Raw genomic sequence first — 24,609 nt, 5'->3', positions numbered from 1 at the left:
GAACAACATTACTATATCCCTCTGTTATTCTAGGATTGAATCCTATATCGTCATATTAACGTCGGCAGACACTGTAGTGCAAATTTGTTAAGTTTTTAAGTGATTATCTACGTATGCATGTTTTTATAGTTCGATGATTATTTGTTGCTGTTATTGTAGAATTAGTTAATATATGTTGCTGTTAAATTTATTTGACAGCCATTATGAGCAATATTGTTGTATTATTTGATATTAAATATTAATATTCATGTATTATCGATAATGATTGTTATTACTGACATATTAATAAATCTGAAATGGCATAGCGTTTGTCTTTTTTGTGCTTATACTAGTTAGACACGATATCTTTTCTTCTTTTTCTCTTTCTAACCTATCATACAAATTTATGTTGTTAATTTTTTATAAATAAATAACCTCTTATTTCTTTTCCAATTGTGACCTGACTTTCATTGCAACCACAACGCAATAACGGTGCCTACTAGGCACAGAATATAACAAATGTCTATTGAAAGCATAAATTATAATCAACGCAGATAAAATGCGCATACACGTATTAACGATACTGAATGTATATGAAACAGAAAGAGTCAATAGTCTTCGCAAATTAAAATATTCATCCATCCATCATAAATGAAATCGCCATTACTTAGTTAAGGCATTACCATGACAAAGTTGGCATGCAAAAACCACACGTGGGTGACACTAAATCGTATTCATTCTTGATATGTTATAACAAAGATATTACTGATTCGCTTTACATACAATGTTTTCTTACACAATTATTATTTGCCTTCCTTGATCATCTTACATTGAACATGTATTAGCGTGTCGCAATTATTCTCATGATAACTTGACGTACGATTGTGACATACGGCACAGTGATTCTCTACTGCACATTATTTATAGACATTTACCAGTAAAACAAGAATTTGATATTACATATTAGTTACTTTTATTAGACATGATACTAGTAATTGGTAATAAATACATAAATGGGCCTTTTTGGGTCGGGCCTTTTCGGACCGGGCCTTTTAAGCACTGGTCCGTTTTGGTCGTGGGCCTTTTAAGTACCGGTCCGTTTTGACCCGTAACCGTGGCACTGGTGTCAGGTGCATTGTAAAATTCTTCCTCCTCAATACGAGGTGGAGCGAATGAAGCTTTTTCTTAAGATAAAATATCTCCTGGTAACGGATGCTGTCTTTTTTATTATCTCTTCAGCTTCTTTCTCAAATTGTGAGAATTTATCCTTGTGTATACTAGTGACTCTTTGTATATTTTCAAATTCTCGAAATACAAAAGGAATCCATTTTTCTTCTGAAACATCAGCGGTGTTTGGATCTAATAATTTATCACGAACTTTATATCCGTAAGCGTAAATCCCCCTAGAATTCTCCTGAAGTTGCCTATAACCCTCTTGGGTAAACTGAGCGGTTGGTTTTGAAAGCGGTTTTGATTCTGGCGTAACAAGTTTCTTTACATCACTGACCTCCTTGCGGATTTTATCAATACTATCAAATATTTGTTGCATTTCTTCACCGACGGGTTGAGGTTGAGCTGCAGCAAATTCAGTTTGCGCAGCAATTTGTTTTACCTCCTAAAGAAGATCTTCAGTAGCCTTTGCGACTGTTTCAGTAACTGTTGTGATAGGATTAAATGTTCTGTACCTTCTGCGAATTCAACTTGTGGTTCTTGATGCGCAAAGAGTTTTTGCTAAACAGCATCTCTCAACGAAATATATTTCTTAATTGCTTCTTGTCGCTCTCGAGCTAATCTAGCTGTGTAAGATTCCTGCGCTGGTGGCATTATTTGATATAATTTTTTTAATTAACAGCAGCAGCGAGGGTGCAGGCATGGCACCCCCAGTCACCGCCATTTTTTTTCGGTGGCGATTTTCAGGAAGGCTTTTTGATACGATTTGAGAATGAGTCAATTAGAGGCTGTTCGCCCTCTCTTCTGCTTATGATCAAATTGTCACATTGAGCCTGACATAAAATATATAGTTATATATCATAAACTTCAAATGGTAAGTGGCTCAGTTAATTCTTTTCCATTTAATTTTCATGTACGTGTGCAGATGATATTCACAGAAACTAGGTGTATTTCATTTTATTCCTTCTATATCATAACTCACTGTAAAACTCTGGGTAAAGTTTCACACTGGCTCAAGCATAGATTTACAGTTCAAGGAATTTTTGGCAGGCACTAATTCTGAAGTCTGACGATTTTCTAATTTTGCTTCAAAGGTGATACATCCAGAAGCACCCTTTGGATGGAAAGGATGGTGAGAAAAAAACAGACCGATATAATTATAATCTGTGTTTAAAGACATGCCCCTTAATTAACACTGCAGACTTGTTATTTTCTGTTTTAATCAGCAATTGTCAGTTGTTAACACATTTTGAACTGCGTATATGCCAATAAATCCTACATTTCTTAAATGTTAACTTCAAGACTATGCTTTGTTTTAATTTTGACATTAATTTATGTATGGTTACTCTGATAAAAATAATTCAATATGGCTTGTAAAACGAATTATTTTAGTCTGTATGTATCTCCATGTATACAATAAACTTAAATCAGAAAAGGAACCACCAGTCAGTATGAATCTTAAGACTGTTTAATGCTATTTAAAATTTATGTTTGATGGGGGAAAATATTATGAGCTTATACAGATGATGCAATGTATTTATTGACAACTGCTGCATGCAAGGGGGTTTTGGGTTACAAATTACAAAGGGAGTTTCTACATTTTACAGAATAAGAAACGGAAGACAACATTATCCCAAAAAGGGAAGACCAAGTAAAATAGCTGGAAACTCTGAGAAAAATCTGGTGATAGTTTCATCAGTATAGTGTTTTCATTTTTATGTATCTGTCTTATGTGTTATACTATGGTGTCATCTGTCCATCTTTTAATAAACTTTTGATGTCTCCTAATCTTCAAAAACTTAGAAGAAGGGCCATTCTCACCAAACGTTGAAGGCATGATTGCATGCAAGTATTTGCGGTTATTTCATTTTGCTCAAGTTCTTCCCCTTTTAGAACATGTATATGAATCTAGGATTATTATAATAATCATACTTCATTTTTCTTTTTTGCTTAATGGAAATTTTATGAAAGCCTTTATTTAGAGTTGCTTGTCTGATACTTGTGCTTTTCCTGTCCATTCCAACCAGAATTTGGATACCATTGTGCCAAAATTTGAAAAATAAACACTTAATATTTTGTTTCATGATGCTATTTCAGGTTAACATTGCAAATCACCTAGAACTGGTGGAATTGAAGAAGTATGTTGACTCTACAGTGACTCATAATCAATCTTCAGTCTTTGGTGCCATGAGCAGCAGGGGGGGCGAATCCGACATTTTGTTCAAACGTCATTTGGCTTAATTAGTACTTTCTGCACTCAGCGGATCCGGTGTCGTCAGCGCCTGGTAAAAAAAAAACGACGTCGTCGTCGTTGTCATCGTCGAGGGGCCAAATCGACAATTGTCCGGAACGTCATTTGGTTTAATTAATACCTTCTGCGCGCCGATCCCAGCGTCGTCAGCGTCCGGTAAGCACATCGACGACCGCGTCGATGTCATCGCCCCCCCTGCTGCTAAGTGGTTATTTGCAATTTAACCGAATATTTGGTCAAGTCCGATACGATATCGTGTCCGAGGATCATGTAAATTTATCGTTACAAATCCATGTGGGGTCGACTGAGCATGACTAAAAAAGTTTCGAAAAACATTAAAGTCCATGTCACCGCCGCACCATGTCTGCCAAATATTTCGTAGCGTGTGTGTATCAACGCCGTTGAATACAGCAAGAATATTACAGTTGTCTCTGATTACTTTTGGAATCTGAGTGTATCGTTGAGTGACATATATCACGTCAGTGTTTTTATGCCTGCCTCTGGAAAATATCCTAGCTGGGTTTTTTTGATTGTCTAACATAACATCATCGTACACGACTAGATTGTTAACATCGCCATCAATATCATCGATACCTGGTGCATCATTGATATCTGTAATAAACTCGATGACATTTTTTTTAGCGATCGCTGATGCATTCTCGTTGAAATCTTTCAACACCTCGTAGCATCGTTGATCATCTACGCTAGGGGCGATTAAATACAACTTATCCCACTTCATCCATCTCATTATTAAATTGAGTAACAATTGCGTCTTGCCGGATCCAGATGGTCCGATGATAATCATCCGGATCGAGTTTGGTAACGCTGCAACATGCTTAACTGGTTCTCTTGTTTTAGTCGCTGAAAAGTCAATTATATTCATGTCTCTATACATAAATTATGGATCTATATTGTGTAAAGTGTAGAGTGCGTACTGGCACAAATGATATGACAACCGTTACAACAAGAAATAACAGATCGGCGCTTACTGGCAAGTGTGTACAATGCGGTACAAAGAAATTTAGATTTATTTCTATTAAACCCGGGGGTGTTTTAAAAAAAAGCGAGGAGGTGATATTGCAGCCAAGTTATCAAAACTCCCCGGAACCCCGTGGGCAAAGTATCCAGGAGAAAAACACCTCCCAGGATATAGCTACTGTGGCCCCGGAACGCGATTAGATATTAGACTCGATGATCAAAATCAGCCCAAACCCGGTGAGTACCCAATAAACGCTATCGATAAGGCGTGTCATGCTCATGATGTTGCTTACAAAAGTAGCGATCTGCAACAGCGTCATATCGCGGACGTAAAATTAATTCACGCGTTAAATGCTATTCCTGATAAATCCTTCAAGGAAAAATTGGCCTCATGGTTGGTAAAATCGGCTATGAAAGGTAAATTAATGATTGGCGCTGGTAATTAATAACAACATGGAATCCATCTATTATTCTCCGAGAGGATACTGGAAGGGGAAGGCCGCAATTGGTAAGCTTGCAAGCGCTGCAAAAGTAACGAGGGCCACTGCGGCTAATTGGTTATCCAAACAGGCTATATGGCAAATTTATCTACCACCGCCTAAACAAATCAACTTCTCGCGCTTTGATGTCAGCGTACCTAATGAAGTTCATCAGGCTGATATACTATTTCTGCCGCATGACAACGGTTACAAATACGCGCTAACCGTAGTTGATGTTGCGAGTCGATACAAACAAGCGGAGCCGTTAAAAACAAAGTCAGCAACTGAAGTAGCCGCTGCGTTTGAGCGGATTTATCGAAGAGGTCCTCTGCGCTGGCCAAATCTATTACAAGTTGATCCCGGTAGTGAATTTCGCGGCGCTGTTTTATCAACGCTGAAACATCATAGCGTCGCGATACGACGAGGTCATACTGCGCTACATCGTGATCAGGCAATTGTTGAACGATTCAATCGGACTCTTGCTGAACGGTTATTTGGATATCAATACGCGAAGGAATTCATCCAAGAAAAACGATCTCGTGAATGGGTCAAAAGGTTGCCAGGCGTAATTGCCGCGTTAAATAACGAGATTACCCGAGCAATCAACATGAAGCCCAGCGACGCGATTAAATACGAGTATATACCCGGAAGATCAAAAATAGATAGCGTTTCCAAGCCGATTTTCGGCGATGTTACCGTGAGATATCTGTATGAACCAGGAGAGCTTGAAGGCGGTAAAAAAAGGGCTACTGGTCCTATTTGGAGTGTTACCACACATAACATATCAACGATAACACGATCAACTGGTAGACCACCGATCTACAGACTGGATTCAACTGCTCCTCAGCGCGGATTTACACGCGAGCAACTACAAGTGATACCTGACGATACTCAATTACCCCCGCGTGGTCTTAACTAGCGCCGTTGCGTCTATTGCACTCAAGACAGGTCAACCTCACATTGTTTTTGACATGACCGAGACTGTTATCGATCCTGTCCACGGTAAATTGGCGAGCGTCTTTATCCGAATAACGCCAACTCATTATACAATTGCAACTCGCGCAGTGATTATTCTGTTGTTGTCGTAACGCAATTATTAATTCGGCATCAATATCAAAACGCCGCTGTTTTTTTTTATCCTGTTGGCGGTAACCCGAGAGTTTTCTATCAATGACGCTTGCATCGATGACTCCGTCAGTGACCCCGTCACTGACTCCGTCAATAACAATTCTTCGAAGCTGATTTATCCTCCGTACTCTGGACACTGCAAGATAGACTAGATTGGACCATTCGATGCGATTATCAACTATCCAAACAATTGTGTCCGTGATGGTTAGTCCCTGCGAGGAATGTATTGTTGTTGCGTATCCTAGCGTCCACGGGGATTTATTAGCACGTAGCGCGTCCTCGACGACGCTGATATCAACGAGCACAATATCATTCAGCACGAGAATTTGTTTTTTTGTCCCTGACGCTGTCAGGCCTGGAATTTCAACTTCAATGTTCTGCCGCCGTGTGTCCGCGGGTCTATAACATAACGGCACTGGACGCGTTGGAAACTTTTCCTTATGCAACGCAAACAACTTCCGCTGAAGTGTGTCCCTGACTATCTTTCTACTCGCTACAATCAAATCGTTTGGTCTCCATGTTTCCCAGAATTCATTTAACGGCGTTTCCGGAATCACCTCGCGGATTATTTCACATTGAATTCTATCCGGCTGTAATCTGATTAATTTTTTAACCCCGCGCAGTTGTTCATCAAGTGCCCGGTAATCAGTATCGGTTTCTTCATAATAGTCCACGAACCCGCTCAACCAATCATGTGGACCCTCGCCGACAAATGGTGGTGGTTGGCCATGGTCGCCACACATGATCACCGCTGTATTCGCGCGCAGCAACCAATCAAGAAACATTTGTAAAACGTCTAACGAAACAGTACATATCTCATCCCAGATGATAACTTCAGGAATAAATTTTTCACCCATTCGATCAGGAGTCCACTCGCCACCGCTGTATCGAAAAAAGCTGTGATAAGTAACGGCGTCAACATTTCGTTGTTTTATCTCTCGCGCTAGTCTATGGGTCGGTGTAAGCACGATTATACTTGCCCGCGTTCGAAATAATTCAATTGCCCGAGTCGTCTTTCCTGACCCGCCACAGCCGCTTAAATAAACCGTCTTGTGTCTACAAATTGGATCAGAACACGATGGTGCATTAGACCATTCTGACAATTTATCACCGCGTAGGTAATTGTTCTCAACGGTGACATCTGCTGACGGGGAATAATCGCGTCGTATTTCATTTTTAATTCTCCATGTACCCCAACTCTCGTCCGGACTAGTAAACTCGGCTACGTTTTCCTTATACGCTACGTCAACATAAAACGAATCAACGGCTACTCTAACCGCGGTGTCGGGGAATCTATTTATCATCGAGAATAAATTGATAGCGGCGTAACCCAGCATAGACGCCCTCAAATGCGGGTATGCCGGGCTGTCTCCGTCGCTGTAGGTAACAACTGTACCCAACCTTGTTCCATTGGACAAGAAAGCTGTTTCGCAGTTCACGTATCTATTTTTCGCCACTGCGTCCTTGATTACGAAATCATATTCTGCGTCATCTATAATCAGCCGTGAGCAATATCGTTTGTAATCGCAGTTTTTTCCACCTTGTGTGAACTTACCGATTATTCTTCTACCGAGATCTTTTGCCTCGCGGTTTCGTTGGTTGAATATCCTCCTGGACCATTCGATGATATATTCCTCGTCGGCATCGATGTGTTTTTTGGACTCGTCAGTTATGCTATCTAGACGCTCCGGTTCTGGTAACCAGACTTCAGTCTGCGCTCGGTATGATATAATCGCGTCACTGACAATCAACGATACAAGCATGCTACAATCAATCATGTACCGTAGCAGCGCTATTGGCAACCACTTCTTTTCAGCCATGTGTCTACCGATCCAAATATAGCAACAGCGATGAAGTCCTGCCGCGAACTCAAATGATACTATGCGAGCGAATCCGGTTAAATCAAAATCAGGCAGTGGTCCATTAATAGCAACACGAGTCATTTCATGTCTGGGGTGTCCAAATCGTTTGAAATACTCAGCGGCGGATCCATACCCGAGAAAACTCGCTGGATAACAGACAACCATATCAACGGAAATCATAGCGTCGCGGTTGTATTCAGTGTTCCATAGTCCACCGTGATAGTATTCCAAACAACTGGATTGTAGATCCGGTAGAAATTCCTTGCGTGTTGGACTCCACGCATTTTTCCTCGCTGCAACATGAGCCGCAACCGATGGAATCGTAAAACAATTTGTTAGCAGTTGTTCATCATGCTCTTCAAATTCTATGGCGGTTTTTTTCATCCTGTTGTGAAACGCTTCAGTGCGATATAATTCGCCGTTTGGTCTTACAAACTGATCAAAGGTATCAGCGCTGCGAAGTAACCACACTGATACAGGGTCGTTTTTACACAAATAAGCGATAGCATCAAATAGTTTCCTCTCCGCGAGAAACCCGTTCTCTTCCAGGAATTCCCCCGGGATATACTTTACCGTTCTATCCCGTGGAAACACTATGATCGCGGGCGTCCACGCGTGTTCGTTATGATCAATAATTTTGATTGGGGATCCATTTGATTTGTACTTCGATTCGTATAATACTTCCCCGGTTATCGTTGTAACGGTTATTGGAAATCTCAACGACGTTTCTAATCTCGCTATGTCGCTGATGGTTGCTCCACGCTCGCGCACTGTCTCCTCCCACCGGTTGATTTTGCTACGTCGTAAATCAGTCAACTTGTTTCCTCGACACGCATTTGTAAAATGCTCTGTTACTCGTTCTTCTACACAATTTATCCCCGTTGACTGTTTCATCGGCGCTAGTTTTCCGATATCAGGTTTCTTATTTAACGGGTATATTCCATAAACAACTGCTGTTTCAGGATACGCTCGTTCATAGTATGGTCTGTTAATTCCGGTTAACAACCCCGGCTTGGAGTCGCGGCTAACAATGACTGTTTTCTTTTCGCTGAGAACTGGTTCAAATTTATCACGTATGATCCAATCACCTGATTCCACCCGGACAATGAATTTTACTCTGAAGAAATACCTTTTACCGTCAAGTTGTGATATTATCGTTGCTGCGCGGTTGTCGTTCATGGTAGCATCAACAACGCCATCAATTCGAAATGTTGACCAACTATGAGATGCACCATCACGCTTGAATTCATCGATACAATCGCGCATTTTACTCAACAGGGTTCTATCGTTTATTAACGCTTTTGGTGTGTCCTTGAGGACTCTATCGAAATTGAACTTAATATTTTTCCGGGGCTTAATTGCTGCTAATCTCTCGAACTCATCCATATAATTAAAACAAGTATTTAAATGAAAGAATATAGTATAATGAATCACTGCAAATGGTTGATGATTGGGTCGACAACCCCGTGCAATAAATCATGTAGAGGTGAATTCTGCGGGTACCATTTACAAAGCGTTCGTAATGGTTCTCTTGGTCCCCTCCCGTGCTTGGTTTGCCACGTCGGTGTAAGAGGAAAATCGCAGTTGTGTATTAATTGTGGCGGAAAGCGATACAGGGAACTAAAACGTTATTATGACAAGCGAATTAAAAACGCCGTCATTGACCCCACCGCTGACTTCGTCATCAAAACCCCCCAAGACTACGTTGAAAGATTTATAATTAAACCAAATAATAAATTAGACAAATAGTATTATTATACAAATGGACCAAGAATTTCAGCCGCATCCTGTGCTCGTCAATTACGAGGCATCTCGCGACGGCATTGTTAGAAACCGCAAACTGAAGAAGCCGGTTGGTACCGTAAGTAATCAGGGGTATCTGGTGTTTGGTGCCGGAAAGAAGAAGTACCATGTTCATAGGGCGGTATTTGAGGTATTCAACGGATTAATCGAAAATGGACTTGTGATTGATCATATTAATAATAATAAGACTGATAATTCTCTTATAAACTTGCAAGCTGTCTCGCAGAGTCAAAATACCAAAAAAGGCCAAACCGGTAAATACCCAAAGAAAGCAAAACCCGTAAAGTCATTTGATACAACAACTCACGAGGAAAAAATATTTCAGTCGATGAATGAAGCCAGTAGATACTTTGACATTTGTATCGCCTCAATACGAAAAGTAGCAGAACGAGTATATCAAACAGCAATCTCAAAAAAGACCGGGCATAGAATTCGATTTTCATATGTAGATACGAAGTCACCGGCGCCTATGGCGCTGACGAAGTCGCCATGACAATAAATTGTCCATTCCGGAAGAAAACGAATTATTAAACACCTTCGGAATTGATACGCGGGGGTTTCATTTTTTTTTATTTAAAAACAAGATGTTTTATAGGAATAATGAATATCGAAGACATCAATAATATATTAGCCGAGATTTCAAAATTAAAAAATCAAGGAATTGAATTATCTGATGGTCTCGACAGTGAAAAAATATTATCCGATTATGAAATTATTAACGAGCAATCAAAACGGGGGCGTTTTACCCTGGCCCGCGAGTACTTTTTTGTAAAACGATTACAACATACGATTAATGAAAACTTGTACCACAATGACGCAAATGCATTCATTGGACTATTTACTGCCGTTGAAATAATAGGAAAAATCTCGGACGTGTTTATGAACGACGCCGGGAGATTTCTAGCAAGATCAAAAACATTAGAAGGATTATAGACGAAAACTCCGGCGAGAAATTAGAAATTGCTTCGCAATTGCAATAATGGTAGGCGAATCACTTACTACTCGGCTAGCCAGAGAGCGGCTAGCGGCGCTTAAAAAGTTCATACCGTTACGAGACAGGGTCCGAGAGCAACTTCAAACGCGGCAGCAACTACAAACCGATTTTACTGTTGGAAGCGAACAACTCTTTGCCCCGGTAACTAAAGCGACCAAAGATGTTACGGCGGCAACTGTACCCGTCCTCGATGCGCTTGAAAAGATAGCGGCTCAGACCGAACAAACAAAAAGGTCTTTAGAAACACTCCCTGCAAAAATAGCGGCTGCTGCAACACGGAGGCCACCACCACTCGCTATAACCGAACCACAAGAACCTTATGTTACAATGGCCGACGAGGAAGAACTAGGCGCCACCGCAAGAGAACCAGAAGAAGAAATACCAGAAGAAGAAATACCGGAAGAAGAAATACCAGAAGAAGAAAAAGAGAGGAGTATACCCCGTAATGTACTTAAGAAGAGCACAAGGGATCAAATTAGAGGCTTCAGCAAGGAGGGGGAAGAATTAATTGATTTTACTGTCTCCAATTTTGCTAAGAGCATACGAGATAAGGAGCATATCAATGGCGGTTACGAGAAAAATATAAAGTCGTTAAAGGATTGGACAAGAATGGTGCATTTAGCGAGGATACACAGGGACGAAATACCACGTGGTGGTGGTCCCGATTACGACGCATTCCACAAGAAAGTTGAAAAAAGGGTAAAACAAAAAAAAGGAAAAGGATACTCTGTTGGTAAAGAATCCTACGGCGTTACCTGTCCTAACAGTGTTCTCAGTGATATATCACGGCTAGAGGTACTAATCGGAGGAAAACGAGCCGGAAATAACTCTCCGGAAATAATCAATGAGGCCGCTGATATTTGCAAGCGGTTATTTACGGGCGGTATCATGGACGTTAGTGCGTATCGAACGCTCATAGACGAACTCGTGGATGATTAAAAAAAATTATCGTTTTTGTTAATTCTGGCCGTTTTTGGTCGTTTTTTGACCGTTTTTGGTCGTTTTTTGACCGTTTTTTGCCATTTTTTGACCGTTTTTGGTTGGTTTTTGAGGGCAAAAACCCCAGGAAATCATTTAGAGAAAATCGATGTTTTTGCTGAAAAATCGAAAAAAAACGACTATAGGCAACAAAAAATGACCAAAAATGACTAAAAATCAAGAAAAAACCGGAAAAAAACCGGATTTTTATCGAGGGCAAAAACCCCAGGAAATTTTGATAAAATTTATTCCGGTTTTCCACACGGCGGTGGGAAGGGGGTGATCAATCACTGGTGATCACAATCACTAATTGAAAAACCGGTGTTTTTATAATAAAGATGATCATACACTACAACCACGATAAACCAGTACTCGTCTACGTGGTAAACTCGCGATTGCCTGTTTACCGCGCGTACTATGGAGATGGTCTCGGTAGCACCATTGCGGGGTTATTTACAAGAATGGCCCCAAAAGTAGCGCCGTTAGCCAAACAATTAGGAATGAAGGCTATTGATGTTATTCGTGATAAGGGTATTAGTGCTATTGGAGATGTTGCCGGAAAGGCGCTTTCTGCAGCACAGGACAAACTAATGTCGTTGGTGAGGAGAAAAAAACAGAAACCACCGGTGATGCCATCAACGACAGTGATGCCTGCGAATGTCAGTAAAGTAATAAATAACGCCGTGGAAGAAAAACTAGCGTCGTTGGTAAACAATAATCAAGATGACATCGCAAACATAATAGCGGGAAGTGGTTTAAAACCACGACGATGATTTAGATGCATCAGCGTATTATTAAATAAAATGTTTAAACGAACAGCTGACCCGGCGTTTGATATGGACGCACCAGTGCACAAGGATGATTCTGTCCGTAATTATCAATTTTATTCCTATCATGCAGTACAACCCGACATACGATCGCGAATTGAACTTCAAGTCCATGATACCAGTAAATATTTTTTACCGTGTGAAGCGTTTATTGAAATCGAAGGAGAACTTGTAACAGAGGCCGATACTCCTGCTGTACCAGCACCGTATCCAGATGGTACCAAAGTTGGCTTAGTCAATAACGGCGTAATGGCACTATTTGAGAGCGCAAAATATCTCATTGACGGGCGAGAGATCGAGTCTATAGAACGCGATGTTGATGTTGCTACAACAATAATCGGGCTAGCAAGATATTCCGACGATTATACAAGATCAGCGGGTCCATCTATGATGTTTGCAAAGGATACTAAAAACACTGCTGGAAACTCGCAATTTGTGGTAAGGCGACCAAGAAATAATGCTAATAACGCTGATGCTGATGTTGAGAATATGATTATAAACAACGATCCTAATTTTAACATCGGAGCTGCAACACGCATATCAATGTTAACAGGGGCGCGTAGATCTTTCTCATGCGCGATTCCACTGCATCATATATTTGGATTTTGTAGGAACGTGCGAAAAGTTATCTACGGAGCAAAGCATACTGTGGTGCTTGTGCGAAAAGGCGATGATAGAAATGCAATTTGGAGAATTCCAGCGGATCCTACAAATCCAAATAATGACCCTGGTAGAGTCGTTTTAACTAAAATATTATTGTGGATGCCAGTAATGACTCCATCCATTACCACAGAGGCACGATTGCTATCCTTTATGGAGCAGGGAGGAAAATCATTACTAAGTTGGTTAACAACAACAACAGATACTAAGCAATCAAATATCAATGGTATATTCACATGGAACCTGGCATCACAACAAGGCATTTCGGCTCCGCGTCATATATTTGTTGCGTTGCAGGATATGACGAGAGTTGATAATCAATTATTCAGCCATATGATATTTGATCGATTAGGCGTTACTGACGTCTCGCTGAGAATAAACGGCCAGCAGGAACCATCCGAGGATATACAACTTAATTACGGTCAAAACCATGTCGCACGTGTGTACCATCGGTTGCTGTCATATATGAGTCGTGATCAAAACGTCGACACTGGTTTGCAAATATCACAACATGATTTCAAAGAACTATATCCGATCTATTACTTTTCGCTGGAACATCTTGATTTAACAAGACAATCCGTCGTTGATATACACTTCCGAGCTAATGTAACTCGCGGCGTTATTGCTAATTATAGAGCTATTGCTGTCATCCTCAGCGATAAATCAATGCTGCTAGAAGGTGCTGGCGGACGAATGAGAATCGTTGATGCGCCAGTGGAAAACATGTAATTGAAAGCACAAAACGCGTTTACAATAAAATGTCGTATAGTGTCGTCAGTGTAGAGTTGACTGATGGTCAAATCAAGAAATTACGATCAAAGTCGGCTAAACAATGCGGAACCACAATAACGCTGAAGCCGTCACAGATGGCAGGTGGTAATCATAAGATATCGTTGACGGCGCGTCAAATAAAACATTTCAATAATGCGATGAAGAATAAAAAGGGTGTTCAAATAGATTTTTCAGCCGCAGCAATCAAAAACATGGAAAAGACCGGTGGGATATTTCCGCTGTTAGCTGCGATTCCAGCGTTGATTGCCGCGGCCGCACCAGCAGTGGCTAAGGCGGCGGCGTTAGGAGCCGTTGGTACCGCGGCGGGAATGGCACTGAAAAAGGCAACCGGGAAAGGCTACAAAAAAAAACGACCCGTGGCCGGAAAGGGTCTAAGACTACCGGGAACTCCGTATTCATGGTACTCGGGAAAGGGTCTAAGACTACCGGGGACCGTTTATTAACGCAAGAGTCTATGACCCCCATGTCTAATTTTGATTTAATAGACGCCGCAAACGCGCTAGCGATAAAAAACTTCAGAGGTGTTTTTATGAGGGATCAATTACCGGCGGCACCAAGGAATATTGAAACCGGCATAATTAACCTCGATGGGTCCTCCGGAGCGGGAACTCATTGGGTTGCGTACGCGATTGATCCGCGTGCGATCGTCTATTTTGATTCATACGGGTTAGCCCCGCCAAACGAGTTCATGCGGTATATCCGGGCGTGTTCAGCCCGGGCGTTTTATTCCACGTTGCCAACACAGCAGTTAAGTGACCCACCGATATGTGGCCGTGAGGCATTGAACGTACTCGCGGCGATTTCGTCATCGCGGAAACCACCTCATGTGGTTGTAAACGAATACACTAGTGGGGTCGTAGAGGCCCGGCGGGTTAATTAGAAACGCCGTTTTTTTTTACAATAACGATGATTGATATTTGGGGACGACCGGTTTCGGCGCTGAAAGAATCCACGGAAACGCTCGCCACCGATGACATAAAAAAACTAATCGAGGATGAAATCGCTGATACGTTGAATTTAACCAGTGTTGACCCAGGCGAAATAGTTGTATTTCAGGACCGCCAGGGTAAATTGAAATCCAGTAATGTGTCGCTGGATGACGTTTTAATACGACAGCGTGACGCCGCCGAGGGCACTATCGCGTTGTATACCGGCGACGGACGACTCAAACCGGGTGAACATATATCGGCGGTAACATTAGTCAAAGACGGTTTTATAAGGTTGGATAGATCGGTGACCGAACTCGACGCGCAGGTGAAAAAATCTGCCACCGAGGTGAAAAAATCTATCACCGATATACAGCTCACTACCGCTAGTTTTTTCGGGACCCCGACGGTAACCGAACCGAATATTACAACAATAAGGAATACTATTTTGGATTTTGCAACGCTGTCGGGCCAATTTTACACGTTGCGAAAAAATGTTAACAGGATCGATGACAACTTTGATAAATTCTTTGGTAAAAAAAATACCAAGCTGGATGAGATTACAACAACTATAAATGATATCACTGCGTATGGACAGGAAATAAAAACAATCAAACTTGATGTTGCAGAGAACAGAGATGGTGTAGTAGTACATGAGCGGGAAATAGAAATAATCGGCGCTAATGTTGCAACGATCATAAATAATGTAGACTCGCATAGACGGAAAATAGAAACAATCAAAACTGATGTTACAATGATCATAAATAATATGAGCGCGCATACACAGGAAATAGGAACAATCAAAACTGATATTGAAGCGAACAAAAAGGGTGTAGACGCGCATACACAGGAAATAGGAACAATCAAAACTGATATTGAAGCGAACAAAAAAAATATAGACGCGTATTGGCGGGGGATAGGAATAATCAAAACTGATGTTGCAGCGAACAAAAAAGGTATAGACGTGCATACATATGAAATAGGAACAATCAAACTTGATGTTGCAGCGAACAAAAAAAGTATGACCGAGAATACACGGGAAATAGAAACAATCAAAACTAATGTTGCAGCGAACAAGAATAATATAGACGCGAGTTGGCGGGGAGTAGGAATAGTTATAACTGATGTTGAAGCGATTAAAGACAGACTACCGAGAATGGCAGAGCAACTCGAAAAAATAAAAACCCCTCATGAGAACATCATCAACACAGTATACACAATTCGACATGGATCATTCAATTGGACTCCTACACAGAATACAGTAAATATCACCGCAACTGTTAAGGGCATTTATCGATTGACACTGGTTTCAATAATGCAGTTTAATATATTATCGTCGAGTTCATCCGGGTCTAACAATACAATATCAACAATTATAGACAGGAACGCAACTGAACAGTTTACAATTTATGCCGTTGATGGAAATTTAGCCGGGGCAAACATCACATGGTATGTGGAATTTGTAGCGAATCTAAGTAATTAAAAACACTAGCTCTTTTAAAATAAAAATGACCACCAGGGTAATTGAATCAGAGGTATCACCAACGTCACATCAATATCGATTCGATACCGCAAAAGAATTCTCCGCGAATTTGAAAACGCTTTCCGAACAATACCGCGCAAAAATAAAAAAATACCGCCGAAAAATAACCGCCATCGACGCGGTCGTGTACTCGGTGTCGGGTATAGTAGCCGGTACCGGTGTTATTTTATCCACGGTGACCACGATAGCCCCGATCGCTGTTCCAATCGCTATCTCCGCGATGACAACAATTGCTGGAGTCGCCAACGCAATCACTAAAAAGATATCATCGTGTTTTCAGAAAAAACTCGACGAGTATACAGTAAAACATCAAATAGTATCCGACGCGTACTCGAAATTATCCGGGTTGATCTCATTATCGATTGATAATTTGTTCATATCCGATGTTGAATTCTCCACGATGGTCCAGTTGTATAGCTCCGCGATGTCAAAAATCGAGGATTTTCAACTGGAAGCCGGAACCACTTCAATGACCTAAAAACAAGATTCGGTGTTGAAATTAAACACTAAAAACAACGAATAATAATAATGTCGCTGAACCCCGAAGGGTTTCAATTACTTCAGCGGATCGCGGAGAACACCACTCCGGTACAAACAAATATGATATCGATAACGTCAACGAAGCCAGAATTCAGTGTGAACTTCCCGTCGCCGGTTCCAGTGAAGGAAATAGCGCTGGCAAAATTGCGAATATATCACAGTTGGCCTAATATCCGAGCGGACGCATTTAACGGACAACAACCTAATAACTCGCTGGTTTTTGCATGGACAAATAAACCCGATGGAACCCCAGACTGGAAGGAGGTTACAATACCAACTGGGTCATACCAAGTAGAACAAATCAATAAAGAATTTCAACGCAGGATAAAATCGATCACAGGAAAAGAATCAAAAATCGCTATTACGGTTCATGAACCGACGTTATCGTCGACGATTGAAATAAGCACACCGGGGTATATGGTTGATATTTATAACAGTTCAATAAGAACCATACTAGGATGGCCTAAGAATCCACCCGCGGACACCCCCCCCCCCCCCATCAACTATCCTCAGACACGATAACGGAGATGGTGGTAGGCATATTGCTCCATACAACGTAAATATTGCATCGGTGATAGCAATCAATCTGGTGTGTGATGTTATCGAAGGGAGTTACCAGGTGGATACCAAGCAATCAAATCAGGCTCAACAGGGGTACATCCTTTATTCATTTTCACCAACAGCCCCTCCGGGATTTTTAATCGTTGAGAGTCCAATTAATCCGGTCTATATGCGATGCCATAATCGGTTTTTAACGAGAATTAATTTTAGACTTACCGATCAGTCAAATAACCTAATTGATCTACAAGAGGAGGAGTTAGTGATCACTCTGTTTGTAAGATCATTGTAAATAACCACTTAGCAGCAGGGGGGGAAATGACATCGACGCGGTCGTCGCTGTGTTTACCGGACGCTGACGACGCTGGGATCGGCGCGCAGAAGGTATTAATTAAACCAAATGACGTTCCGGACAATTGTCGATTTGGCCCCTCGACGATGACAACGACGACGACGTCGTTTTTTTTTTACCAGGCGCTGACGACACCGGATCCGCTGAGTGCAGAAAGTACTAATTAAGCCAAATGACGTTTGGACAAAATGTCGGATTCGGCCCCCCCCCCCCCCCGCTGCTCCATGGGATGGAAAGTGGATGGTCCTATTGGACATAAAACTGATGTTCCTGAAGTCAGTGTTCCAGATGGATCAGCATCAAGGGTTGACAAAAGAAATAACAGGTATCATGAATAGTGACTATTACTTTGGGTTACAAATAAACTGATTTTAACGTAACTTTTGTTGATATGAATAAATCAGATTTAATAAATATTAATTATGTCAAAAAAATCGGAATCTCTTTACGCCATAGTTAACTATGTTTATCCACTATAAATTCTTTTTGATGAAGCATATTTTGAACGCATAACAAGTGTTGAAATATTAGGACTGTAATACAAGCTGACAGTGCAAGTAGAGTTTTCATTTTTACGGAAAGGCCAAATAAAAAGGCATTTGCGGTTTTGGTTACCTGACTGACCCAATTTTTTTTCTCCTGACTCAAATATTTTAATTTTTAAATGTAAGGAATGTAAGAAAGATACAAGTTAAATTCATAAGACTTGAATGACACATCTTTCCTAATTTATGACATCAGCAATGGTTTATGCTTTAAGAAATTCACATTTAATTACAGACAAATGTTTTGGTACTATCTTCGGTGAAAATTGAGGGTGCTCCAGGGAAGCAGTAATGAAGACAGGGGTGTGTTTGAATATCATTTAATAGCAATATCATTGTCAGAAAGTGAATGCAACTTTCTAAAATGTAAGATCCATTTTGTTATGAGAGAAACAAGTTGCACTTTTCACCTCATTTACGAGCAGGTTTTCGGTTTTTACTAGTGAAAACTGCTAGTTGGTCATCCAAGAGAATGAGTGAATTTCTGTCCCCAGAAAATGATGAACTATACTAGTTTAGATAATCATTCAAATATATACAATACTTAAATATATTATTTTACATTAAAATTATATCTTCTGCCAGTAAAAGTTTTGCTTTGAGCAGAAATGGGATGTTTTAAAATACAAATTATATCTAGCAAGTGTGAATTACACGGTTGTCTAGCACTAGTTACTGGAGTACAAGTGCAGGTCTAATGAGACGGGTCCTACAGAATAGGGGCCCCGAGTGGCCGAGTGGTCTAAAGCGCTCACTGTTACGGATCACTTCCATCTCACCTCTGTCTACATGGGTTCGAGTCTCAGATTCGGCTAATGTGGGTATGTGAGAAAGCTTAATTGCCAGTAGCTTCTCGTGGGTCGGTGGTTCTTTCTGGGGTTTTCCCGGGTTCTTCCTCCACCATTAATACTGGCCGCCATGTATAGCCTATCGTGTGCTAAAAAATGGTGTTAAACCCTACAACAGCAACAGCAACCTACAGAATATGTACAAAACAAAATAGATTGTGTTCCCTGAAGACATTTTTTTCAACAAATAAGGAAATTTTGATTGCCTTGAACATTCGCAAACTTGAGTATTTTCATCTTCTAGACTGTTGTCCTTGTAAGCACATTGTTACTGCCCTTGAAGCTGAAAATAAGATCTTACAGACCAAATGCCAGTCTCTAGAATATGAAGTCAGGAACATCTGGAGCAGGATTCATCATGTGAACAATTCACTTTTTTCAACTCCTTTTATGACAATAAGTCAGTTACTGCAAAAAGGGGTGATATCATACTTATAGATGATGCTCACGAAGTTGAAGTCAATGAAATTCAGACTCACTCCATTATCCTGACCTATTTATTAATACAGATATATTCACTATCTATATGTTAATAAATTAAAAATGGGCAATGATCAGCTATCTTAAAAGATATGCTGTAAAACTAATTTTTTATATTCATACGACCTAAAATACAGACCTGCCAATAAAATATTGTTTTGCTGTTGTTGAATGATAAACCATTTTCAACTTGAATGTGTTAACATAACAAATGTGAACTGGTAGAATGAAATTATATTTTCCAAGGAGTTATACCAAATAAAATACACATCAATAGTTTGTCTATTTCAAAACACTATATAATAGGATTGTTCAACTCTGTACAAAATTGAAACAACTATGCTTTGAGCTGTGTGTCTTTGGTGTAGGCATCATTAAAGATGACAAAACTACAACTCAGTCATTTCAGTATGCGAGTTTTGGTTCCATATATTTCTTCATGGAATGTTACTTCTGTTTCAGCTCAACCAAAGAAATGTAGACCAGAGAAACCAACCCCCATCATTTGCATCATTTTTTAATGTACGATCCTTTTTAAGAAATTATTGTATTTAATATTAGGCACTTCCTCCACTTTCGAACTGAAATACATGTTGTGAATGTGAAGTGTTAGGTCACTTTAAGATATTACTTAGGATGAATCAAAAATTGTTTTTAATATTAATGGATGTATAAAACAGTTTTTCTGAAACGTCTGTGACTATCGGTTTTTGAGATATTTTGATAAAACCTTAAAAAAATTATTTGGACTTAATCATTTGCAGCTCATGATGATGCCCAAAGTTTCATTATGGAGAAATTACCTGTGTCACCTTTTAGTCCATTTTCAGGAACCCAAGTATAAATCCATCTTTCTAAAAGCACCTGCAAAAGTTTACCTACTTGAGTATAATTTTTTTATTGTATACTGAAAGTTAGTTATTAAATTCTTTCAAAAAGGGGATTTTCATATTAAAACATTTTGGATATATTTAAGGTAAATTTTGGCTTTATGAATCAGTTCATTATTGACGATGCAAAAATATGTTTCCTGTTGCACTGGTTTTAAAATTAGGGTAGGCAGGTAGTTTTTTAAAAAATAAACTTTATGTATATTATTGTGATTAGTGTATATAATGTAAAGCACTTCAAGTACTGGGCATAACAATCTCAATTAGATGCATAAATCAGTTTCAGGGTTTTTTTTTTTTAAATTTGCCTGGTGGAGAAAAAAATACTTGAGTCAGGAACAAAAGACTGGGATAGTCTGAGAAATGTAAACGCAAATATCTTTTTACCTTAATAGGAAAAAAAAACAATTAAGTTTATTTAAACTATCCTGACAGGAATCAGTTCAAGATACACCTGATGTTCTGGCTGAAAGATCATCTGGGTATAATTCTAGCAAGAGAATTGGATGTCCAGGACTTACAAAAGCATGTGGTTATACAATGGTCAGATTTTACACTTACTTTTCAGTGGGTAAGAAATAAATTTCATCTTCAAGATGCTTGATAGATATTCTGAAATGCCTTGAATAATGACTTGCACATTCATACTATTGAACTTAAGTGTTTCCAGAACGACTTCTCTCATTTTAGATCAATGTTTTCCATTACCTGAGTAGGTGACATCTAAAGGTCCCGTCACATGTTTCTCCTATATTTAGCAGGTAAAAGACTACTTGGTAACAAATTCTTTTCATCTGCTGAATTAGTAAAGTAACTGGTTCCAATGTCATGTGAGGTTTTCGACTCTTAACAAGGAAGATCGTATCAGATGCAGGAAGATTTAAGGATTAACATTATTCATATAATGCATCATTCCACCGAAATCTGACATTTTGGCCAGCATTATTGGTAAATAAAATAGCAAAGAAAGCTTTATTGCATTCAGGAGAAACTGAAAGTGCATGAAACCGCCATTTAAATTTTAAAACTGCCAGAAAACTGGACACAACTATTAGACTTAAGCCACATTATAAAAGTGGCGTGCAGCTTTTGCATGTCACGCCATTTCACCTCTGTCCAAATCCCATGAGAATGTAATAATTTACTGACCTTGATGTGTCATATGCTGTAACACTGTTCTCTTTATGTTCTCAACAAAAAGACATTTTGTTTTAGTCTGTCCAGTTTTGTTACAACTTTTATTAACATAATTGCTTGATATTCCTGGGCTTGGTTAAGAAAAGAAAAAACTCAATCCCAAATAAGGACCACAGGTTTTGATGTGCTCTTATTGGGTAACGTTTGAGTAAGAGATTTGAAGCAATGAAAACATTCAATAAATTTGGGTCTGGTGTTTCTTGTATTTTGTTGGCTGACTTCTTATTTGTTACCATTGTGTAATGTGTAACTCTGATGTGGCAATGGCAGTATTTGTTAAATGTAGAGTGTCTTGTTAACCAAATTATTTATGTTGATAATTTCAACCAATTCCAGTTGGAAAATATTGTTTGGCAGATGTAGTGTTTAGCTAATTTATAGTGTATGTAGATAAGTAAATATGTCAGAAACTTATTGAATATGATTAAAATTTTAATTTAAAATCTTTTTCAGTCCCAGCTTGAGGCAGAAATAGGAGGAATTTCAGATTTTAGCAAAGCTGCTAATAAATATTCAGAAACATTATATAGCTCTGATGAATATATTGGCAAGACACTAACTGGGGCAAGAGCCAACAATAAGTACTCAACAAAGCCACCTCTACAAGACCAGTCCAGAATTCACATTATTTATGGTATATTTTATATTATTAACCATGCATTTTAAACTTTGTTAACCTATGACAAATATGCCAAATTGGAAAAAAAATTAAAAAATTATGAACTAATACTGGAACATTAATGTGAATCTTAAACATGTACACAACTACTACTTGAAACATTGTAGTGTAGACAGGCAATATTCAAAAGGACAATGTAAATCTACTTTCAGTTTAAATGGTATGATCACAACTGAACGTATATGGTAGCCAGTTTGTGTGTGCATGATTTAGGTGTTTAGTAATGTAGCTTTAACTAATTTTTAGTCATATCGCTATGATGTCTGCAGTGTGGCAATTTATAGTGATGTCTAGCACTGGAATATCATGCCACAGACATGTAGCATACTAACTCCCACCCAGTCACATTATCCTGACACCAGGTTGACCAATCCTAACACTAACCTCTTAATGCTGAGCACCAAGCGAGGCAGCAACTAGTACCATTTTTTAAAAGTCTTTAGTATGACTCGACTAAGTGTTCAAACCTGTGACCTCCCACACCCACAGCAGGCATTCTAACTACTTAGACAACAGGAGCTGTTATGTTGTTGATTTAATTTGTGATGGAAACCCCAGGTCATCAAGCCAAGTGCCTCATTAGAATTACCAACCTCAGGGATTGTAAAAATACTGTAATTGCATGAAATGTTTAAGGCATAACTTTCTCATTCTCTCTCTCTCTCTCTCTCTCTCTCTCTCTCTCTCTCTCTCTCTGTGATTGAACTAAATTTGAAATCTTGCTGGATTCTATCAATTAATATACACTGATTTGTCTTTCAGAGATCATCAAGGAGAAGTACAATGTTGGGGAGGTGTTCTTGAGGCAGAAGCTTCACGATCTGGTTAAACCATTGTGAATATCATCACTTCCACAAACTCCAGTGGTGACGGCAGAAAAGCAAAACATTTGGGGAATAAACTTTGAAACAACACTTGTAACATATTTATTTTAAATCTGTTGAAACTGAGATAGAAACTAATGTCAATTTCTGTTATTTTGTTGTTACGGTTGCTTCAAAATAAATTCAAACTACAGCTAGAGTAAGAGTTAGTATTTATAGAAGCTCGGTTGATATATGGAGCCAGTAATCTGGATTCTGTGACACACCAGTAGAAGTGTAATGACATTTATTATAACTTAAGCCACGGTATCTACTGAATACAGTGCACAACCTATTAAGCTACCAATGACAAGTATAGTTTTTAATTTTTGTTTCCTTGTTCAAAAGTTACTAAACACCTCAGTCCATAAAAGAAGTTGGTTGAGGTAATTTGGATCATGTTCGTCTTGAAATTATCATCAAATAAAAGTTGCATCGCTGTTAAAAATCTCAAGTTTTCATGGTAAAAAAGTCTGTAATTTTCAGCAACATTTTAGAGTTGTCCAGAGTTTTCCATGCTAGAATTGTCCGGCGTTTTCCAGCCTAGCCTGGAATATTAGTCCAATAACTCCAGCATTTTCCATGCTAGAATTGCCATTGTAAGATAAAATCATTCTGAGAATATGTTTTAATCTGAACAAGTAGTAAGTGTTTTGTTTTCATTTTAGTATTCTATGTATGGTACTATAACTTTAACAATATCAATCAAGCATATGATTTCTCAAAGTTTCAAACAATAAAAGCATAAAATTGTAATATAACAATCATTTTTCCTGCTTGGGACTCAACTAAGATTCCGAATTCAAGGGTAGTTGGTTCCAGCCCCTCACAGCTCAGTCGTGTTCAGTCTACCAGTGGAAGGGAACTTGGTTGTCTTTTCCTTGACATTATATAGCCAGTTATGAGTTTAAAGTATCATTAAAACCCACTTAACACATTCATACATCCATAACTTGAGATCCTGTGCAATGAGCCTAACATAAACTTGTAGATAAAGAAAACAAATGTCAGATGATGTATTTCTTTGCCAAGAAATAAACTAAACATTAATTTTCCTCTCGCACAGTGCATAATATAACTTATTTAACATTGTCTTGCACTCAATTTCAATTTAAGATTAGAGAAATGAAAATAATATTTTATTAGTTAGAAAAGTTAAATTTGATTTTTGCATTCCAGTCAAAATTTATCCCTAAAATGAAGGGGAAAGAAAACGTGAGAAATTTATTTATGTGTATTTTATTTCAAATAAAAATGATGAATTTTTTTTCTCAATTTTTCTCAAAA

At 39.2% G+C, this 24,609-nt stretch overlaps 1 protein-coding gene across 1 annotated transcript; it reads left to right on the top strand.

Annotated features, from left to right (window-relative positions):
- Window positions 1-18,035: 18,035 nt before the first annotated feature.
- LOC149795491 (uncharacterized) lies at window positions 18,036-23,582 on the top strand. The gene is made up of 6 exons (XM_089964102.1): window positions 18,036-18,145; window positions 19,458-19,573; window positions 20,156-20,215; window positions 21,019-21,154; window positions 22,234-22,414; window positions 23,222-23,582. Exons 1-5 carry the CDS (start codon window positions 18,061-18,063, stop codon window positions 22,242-22,244), a joined length of 408 nt encoding a protein of 135 aa, XP_089820228.1. The 5' UTR covers window positions 18,036-18,060; the 3' UTR covers window positions 22,245-22,414; window positions 23,222-23,582.
- The last annotated feature ends 1,027 nt before the right edge of the window (window positions 23,583-24,609 follow it).

The sequence above is a fragment of the Sinohyriopsis cumingii genome, chromosome 7 (genome assembly GCF_028554795.1).
Source record: "Sinohyriopsis cumingii isolate HCF-2022 chromosome 7, ASM2855479v2, whole genome shotgun sequence".
Lineage (NCBI taxonomy): Eukaryota > Metazoa > Mollusca > Bivalvia > Unionida > Unionidae > Sinohyriopsis > Sinohyriopsis cumingii.
Note: the sequence above shows the minus strand (reverse complement) of the source record. Positions and strands in the feature narration are given on the sequence as shown.

Coding starts and splice junctions, on each gene's coding strand:
- LOC149795491 (XM_089964102.1), top strand. CDS start 18,061: ATGGTCCTATTGGACATAAAACTGATGTTCCTGAAGTCAGTGTTCCAG. Junction 19,574..20,155: donor TCTGGAGCAGGATTCATCAT/GTGAACAATTCA, acceptor CTTCTGTTTCAG/CTCAACCAAAGAAATGTAGA. Junction 20,216..21,018: donor CATTTGCATCATTTTTTAAT/GTACGATCCTTT, acceptor CTATCCTGACAG/GAATCAGTTCAAGATACACC.